Below are 7527 nucleotides of genomic sequence, written 5' to 3'. Positions count from 1 at the left end.
TGTGTGTGTGTGTGTGTGTGTGTGAAATACTTGGTTTGAAAAGTTGCATTTTCCTATGTATATGGTATTTACGAAAATATACTGAATAACTATGCTATATATATATATATATATATATATATATATATATATATATATATATATATATATATATATGTTTAGATATTATACATTTTTATCTGTAACACGCGTCATAAACCATCCAACGTGACAGCTGTTTGGAAGGAATCAAACGTCAACTGATTCGTTGAGATATTTTTATAGTGATTTCTTATAAATACTAATCTAGATAAATTACAAACGCATTTGCTGCGAATGAAAGTCTGCCAAAGAAACACAACACATGAGCAACTCTGTAATTTTTACTGCCATTTCCTTAATAAATAAAACAGCGCTCAAGTGGAAGCGCCGAAAGTGCGCCTGCTGAAATCTTCCCCGGCGTTTCCAACCGGGCTGATGATGACGTATCTCCGAACAGTCAACAGACACACATACACAGTCGGTCCGGACTGGAGCTTCAACGGGGCCAATATTTTTCCTTTTTTCTGCTTGTCTGTGCGGTTTGGCGATGTGAAAAGCATCGTTCATACAAGCCGGCCCGAATAGAGTGTTTAAACGGAGAAAACGAGTCGGTTCGTGGCGGTTTTTGGGGATGAGCGCGCGCTCCGGACTGTGACGCCTGTGTTTATTCGTGTTCACTGCGACACGGAAAGTGACAGTGCAGGATTCCTCGTCTTGACAGCTTATAATCACGACTGGAGCGTTACACATGTAAATGATTGACCTAAGGAGTCCGTTTTAGTACTTTATTCGTCTTGGTGTGGGACAGCAGGCCAGTCGAGAAAGCTTGGTCTTCATCAGCATAATCTTCATCATCCCACGGCTTGTTTATACTTGCTTTAAATGCATCTATCAGTGCTTAACTTATTCTCCATCGTTATTCTTATTCGTAATGGTGGACAGGGACATTAAAAATACAATGATTGCTGATAATGTCAACATGAAGTGCATGTGAGACTTTTAATGCGGCTAAAACTGATTCAATTCGACTGTGAAAGATGTTGTAGGTGTTTACAACTTTGATTAGAGCACATAATCGGACATAGATACTGCTTTTCCTGATGCAACCCTTAAAAATCAAGACTACAGCAATGTATGAATGCATTTAAGTGCATATATGAGACGCGTATAAAAACAGGCGCTTCTATAATGTGAACTTTTAGTTAGTGATGCACTCACTAAGGAGATCTTGAACGGTTTCTCCCTGGAATTGAACTGCATTGGAGGTGTTTGAGGGAACTTGTAACTTGTTTTTTTAGTGTTCGACGGGCAGTGGACGTGCTCCAGCTCCCTGGAAATGAGAAGATGAATTGCGAGGAGCAAGCTGTAGATGTGTGCAATGCTATAGATTTGTGCAATGTGCCTGACAACACTATATCCCCAGAGATCCTTCCCCGTGAGACGCTGGATGGAGACCAAGGGGAACGGGATGCTGCCGTCCTGGCCAGGTTAAAAGACCTCCATTTAAAGGATGATGGTTCCACAGAGCTCAAAGCACCGCATAGCAAAAACAACGGATCCATTGCGGTATCCGCCGAACCCTTTAATGGTTCTGCCGGTGACCTGCAACAGAGCTTAAGCAAGTTTGAGGAACCGCCAGTGATCAACTGCTCTGTCGGAGATGGTGGCGGTGAAGCAGACGATGGGGAGATGGACATCGGAGTCGATTTAAGTCTCGATGAAAATGGGGTTCTGGAGCTGGAGCCAGCAGCCCAGACTCAACGCGAGGAAAGTGCCTCTAGTGTTAACTCTCAAATATCAGTCATCGAACTGCACTCGCAGGAACGCAGGGACGACGACGTGCCCGTCTCGGCTACAACACCGGACGAGGGAGTTGGGATTAAGCACGGGTCAAAGAGAGTGACCTTTCCATCAGACGAGGACATCGTCTCTGGTGCCGTCGAGCCGAAGGACCCTTGGAGACACGGTGAGTTAGACCTCGTTCAGACTGTCAATATCTGCGTGTACGATTGGAATCTGAACGTATTTAGCAAGTGTGACTGGCAATAAAAATCCATTTAAAGCTATATATGGTTCGAAATCCTATTCAAATCTAATCCGTTTCAGCCTGTCTTCGCCAGCCGCTGCAAGTCGCCCATTTCCACACACCTGATAAAGCTGCGCCTGCCAACATTTCTGCTTTATTAGACGTAGTAGTCCTGCGTCGTCATATTGTATGCAAGAAAACATTGCAAACCCCCTCTGTGTTGGAGGCCTTCCAATGCAACATCACTGTCATAGAAACCTACAAAGAGCGTACACACATCAGACCAAAACACCTGCGATACACAGTGTGGATCTTTGAGAACTGATTCCACTCGGAGATACACAGATACTCGGATACACACAGTGTGAATGGGCTATTTGGTTCAAATATTAAGTCACATCTCGAATCCAGAGTTCGTCTCTTGTGGCTTGCGTTGTTGTGTAAAAGGTTTGCGTAATTGTTGAAGTTGTAGAGTTGAAGCCAAGGCTTTGAACGTGGCTTCTGTTACCTGTCATGCTCCGAGAACGGTGGCTTTTCCCTGAAAGACTCCCATCGTGATCCATGTGACATTTGATCCGCAAGTCCTCCGGGGTCATTCAACGGCTCCATAACAACTGCAGAAAGCTTTTGCGATCCGTCTCTGAGCCTCAGGGCGTGTGGAGAAACCTCTCCAACTCCTCCAGACGGTGTTGTGTACAGCTCATTCTGAGGTCTCAGCATCTCGTAGACAGAGTCTTCTTGTCAAACACAACGACCCAGGGTTAGGGTACCTCGCATCGTTCGGTTTGATCGGCTGCGACGTGTCTGATGTTTTTGAGCCAGCAGAATACAGCTAACAGCCTCGTTCTTTGCTTTCTAGGCCAAAGGTTTTGAGGTGTGTCTCTGTTTACCCTGCAGGGAATCTCCATCGCCTATCGCACTGGTCAAGGTGTTGTGTGTGTGTGTGTGTGTGTGTGTGTGTGTGTGTAAACAACACTTAAAACAACAAAGCCGTCGAGACACAATACATGCAGTGTTTAGTCTGACAGCTGCTGTTTGTTTACTTAGTTGTGTCCCAGTATAAAGGAAGTTTCAACATATATTTGATATTGTACTTGGTTTAGCCTAGTTCTTTCAATCTATAACTCAATTTAGTCATCTTTAGAAGTCTGTCGAAGACACTTGACTTGAGCTTTAACTAACTGGTATCATTGATTGATTACAGACATGTAATCGTGAACATGTATGTAATTGATTTGCATTCGAATATGAATATAGGCTCGGCTGCGCAAAATCTGAACCTTTATGTTGCAAAGATGTACAAAAACAATAATATATGCTAACATCATGAACAACACTTTTATACACTTTTGGTTGATGCCAATTTCTTATACTGACACATGTTTGACATTTGTGACCCTGGACCACAAAACCAAGGTCACATGGGCCTTTAAATTGAGATTTATATATCATCTGAAAGCTGAATAAATAAGCTTTCCATTGATATATTTGTTAGGATAGGACAATATTTGGCCGAGATATGAATCTGAGGGTGCAAAAAATCGAAACATTGAGAAAATCACCTTTAAAGTTGTTCATTTATGTTGGCGATTGTGCTGCATTCACTCACAAAAATGTATGTTTTATATATTTACGGTAGGAAATTGACTAAATATCTTCATGGAACATGATCTTTACTGAATATCCTAATGAATAATTTTGACCTATTGCCACAAATATACCCGTGCGACTCGTGACTTGGTTTTGTGATCCAGGGTCACATTTAAATGAACATTAATGTATTATGAATTAACAATGAACAATAGTAGCCTATTCATCTGTGACCCTTCTATAAATTATGTAAAAATACTTTGCTGTTAGTCCATTTACACGTAATGCATTAACCAAGTTTAACAGCTTTAACGTTGTTGCAAAGTGTTACCTGTACATTCGTTTTGAAAGATCATTAGTGGCGTTTACTAATTTAAAGCAAAAGCATTGTGTAATTTGGTATCTTAGTGTTCATTACTTAAACCTATTCTTGGAAGAGACAGTTTTATGTGCATTTTAGAGGATCTAGGTGCAGTTATCCCAGGATAGTTGTGGTAATAGCCTGTAATGTTTAGGTATCTGATCAGCTAGCTCAAAGGTTGCTGGGTAATTTCCAAGTAATGTTGTCCGTGGAGATTTCCCGCAATCCCGATCCTGCTCCGCCATTATTATGACTTTGAGCAGAGCACAGTGCACTTGGTCGCTGTCCTTGCAAAATATTGGACTTAGAGCAACTACGAGTACATTGCAATGGAGTAACTATAGTGTGTTTAATTACTCATGTGAGTGAACCCTGATCGCATTAAAGCTGATCTTACGCTAACACAGGTGTTGGCAGGTCTTATTTCACAGTCACACATTGTTCTCTTTGTTATTTAGGCATGAGGAAGTAGTTTAAGTCACGTGACTGTACTGTACACTCTATAGTTTCCTTATATTCTGAGTTGAACTTCCCACTTTTGTAGCTTGGTGTCCTACACCCTTTCCTCTGACCCAGAGTTTCTGGTCACTATAGTGTTTGTGTGTCTCCTATCATTGACTTCAGTTGAAACCAAGCTGTTTGTTCTCTTTTATTTGTAGTTACAATGGTGACTTAAAGCCCCCCTGTGGTAAAAAATCAAGCTTTTAATGTTGTTTATGTGTCTATGTGGTGTTTTTAAGATGCTTTAAGACACATCATGTGTAAATCCATAAGTCGACACCATTGCTGAGTATTTTCTCCTGAAAACTGCAGTGAACCTCAGACTCATTTGCATATTCATAGAACCGCGTATACTAATTGAGGAAAGACTGTTACATTCAAGCTATTCAAAGGCATGAAGAATACACCAAAATTAATACATTTTTCAATTTTCCTTGAAAAAAAGGTTTAAATACAAGGGGCAACATTCTAATCTGAAAAATGAAGCCTACCCGGAAGTGCGAAAAACTGCAATACATCGAAAATCCGCTAGGGGAAGGTCCCAAAAGGGAGCAAATGTCCATAGCCCCCATGTTAAAATGTCCGTTTTCACAGCATAAATTCATGTTTTTACAGGTTGGTCCCATGGACTTTTATTGTATTTTTCGATAGGTTCCGAGTGCCTGACAACGGCGAGGGTAGTGAATTTTTTTCTAACTCGTTAGTTTAGATCGTATTTAGATATAAAATGAATGACAAATAAGGGCGTGGTTAACTTTGATTGACAGCTTGATTGACAGCTTAGGTTGCGTCAACTGGAGAATGACAACATAAGAAGCGCCATTTTTTAACACATTTGAAATATAATACTACTGTTTCTGTATCATGAAATGTAGTTTTAAGAGTTTTTCAGGCGAGAATGTAGTTGTTTAAAGCTCAAATCTGTGGTTTATTTAAAGATTTATGAAAATTTTATCCAGTTGTGAGATCCAGCGATGATGACCGGGCGCTCGGCGCATGTACCCCGCCTGCAACAGCTTTTCCTCGGCTAGTCGTTCGCCGCTGACCCTGGTGTCTCTGTAGTGGTTAAACATGAGGTATAATTCGTCTTGTGTGTATCTAACGGGCGATTTTTGGTTTTGTGAATCTATAACTTGTTCCCTGGCCAGTCGTTTTGGCTGAGGGGAAGTTTCATAACTTTATAAGCTATTTAACTTTACCGTTGTATGGTTAGACTAGAGCGCTGACTTTGTATGTTTGACTGAATTGTTTGCTTTATTTGTATAGCTTCTTATACCTTTTACTTATACTTTTATAATGGCTAATATTGATAAAACTGAAATTTAACAAAAAGAGACTGGGTTGAGTTTTGTCATTTTAAATTTTAATACAACGAAGATGATCTATAATGTTGTTTACTGCAAAATCTGTTGTTTAGTACAAATGCACGTATTGCCTGGACCATATTAAAATGTTTAATATTTTTATATTATATTTAAAACGAAAAGAGGCAGGTTTGTGTTTTATATATATATTTTTTTTATAAATAGGCAAACGTTATGTGCAGTGAATATAATCAATACGCGTTGCCTGAACCACATTTGTGTGGCTATAATGTTTAAGATTTCTTTAAATGAAAACGAAAAGAGTTAGTATGGTGTTTTATAACATATTTCGTTGCCTAAAATATACACAGAGATAACCGGAGTAGCAGAGCGAGCTGAGTGATGCTCGCTGCGTCAGAAGGTGGGCGGGGTTAGGATTTCCCAAGATTTCCCAAGATGGCGCCGCCCATACCCCCCATAAACGGCTTCAAAACCGTTCTTCAGAAAGTCTATGGGTGACGTCACAGACGCTTTGTCCATATTTTTTACAGTCTATGTTTAAATATGACATTTTGGTGATCAATGATGAGTTTTAATGGATATAATTATTGACCACAGGATGACTTAAACAAATTTTAGGGATGTTTATAATAAAATTTCTGATAAAAAGAATCAGTTATAACAAAATTTTTACTCTACCGGTCAAAAGTTGGGGGTTTGTACGATTTATATATATATATATATATATATATATATATATATATATATATATATATATATATATATATATATATTGTCTTTTGTTCTTTCTAAGCCTGCGTTTACTTGATCTAAAATACAGTAAAATGCACTTATTTTTGTAGAAACCATATGAAATGGAAATATTTTGTAATAATAATATCTATATTTTACTGACCCCAAACATTTGATTAGTTGTGCAAACTTAAATATGTATTGTTGCACTTATGCTGATTTGTAACAGATAATGCCTTCCTAACATAGATGAGGATTTGTCAAAAATTGCAGAAATAATTGATAGTTTTGGAAGTATCCGTGAGAATGTTAATCTATACGGGTCAGTACGGTAATTTTTTGTGCATCAGATGCAACACTTCTGTATGTTTATGAACGGTTATGTTGTAGTTTTATAATTTCCAGCTCATTGCAAATTTATTTTTGCCTTTGTCACAAGATTTCATTGCGTTCATTTAGTAGGAATTAATGTGACAGTATGTTTAGTTACACTTTATTTTAAGGTGTCATTGTTACAGTGTAATTATATATTTAAGTACTGAGTAATAATGATTAACAACATGTACTTACTATAGGGTTAGGATAGGATTAGGGTTTGGTTTAGGGTTAATTGCTTGTAATTATGCATAATTTATGCTCTTATTACTACGGAAAGCACATGTAACAAATAACAAGGAAATAAAGTGTTACCATTATGTTTCATATTCATAATTTATCTGGATGATGATTTTTCTCATGTTATTCACCTATAGTTCCTGGATTTGGATGTTTCTAAACGTCCCGGGGCTTTACAGGGCGGATATCACTCATGCCTGGCCGTCTGATCGATCATTAATCAGGAGCCCGGTCTAAAAACTTGCCATGTGACAAACCTGCAAACGCTGCACCCATTTTGAGTTTCTACTGTTTCATTTATTTTTATTTTATCGCTTTGTTCATTTAATTTTATTACAATCCATTTCATTTTATGT

General features: G+C 38.7%; 1 protein-coding gene across 2 annotated transcripts in view; it reads left to right on the top strand.

The window, feature by feature from the left end:
* The first annotated feature begins 451 nt into the window (after positions 1-451).
* ppp1r37 (protein phosphatase 1, regulatory subunit 37) overlaps positions 452-7527 on the top strand; it is a 66009-nt gene continuing 58933 nt past the window's right edge. For both annotated transcript variants that reach the window (XM_084409511.1, XM_084409510.1), the window contains exon 1: positions 452-1987. In XM_084409511.1, the coding sequence (XP_084265637.1) occupies positions 1366-1987 (622 nt within the window). In that variant the 5' untranslated portion in view covers positions 452-1365. The remainder of the gene's footprint in view (positions 1988-7527) is intronic.

The sequence above is a fragment of the Rutilus rutilus genome (assembly GCF_951802725.1).
Source record: "Rutilus rutilus genome assembly, chromosome: 5".
NCBI classification, from domain to species: Eukaryota; Metazoa; Chordata; class Actinopteri; order Cypriniformes; family Leuciscidae; genus Rutilus; species Rutilus rutilus.
Note: the sequence above shows the minus strand (reverse complement) of the source record. Positions and strands in the feature narration are given on the sequence as shown.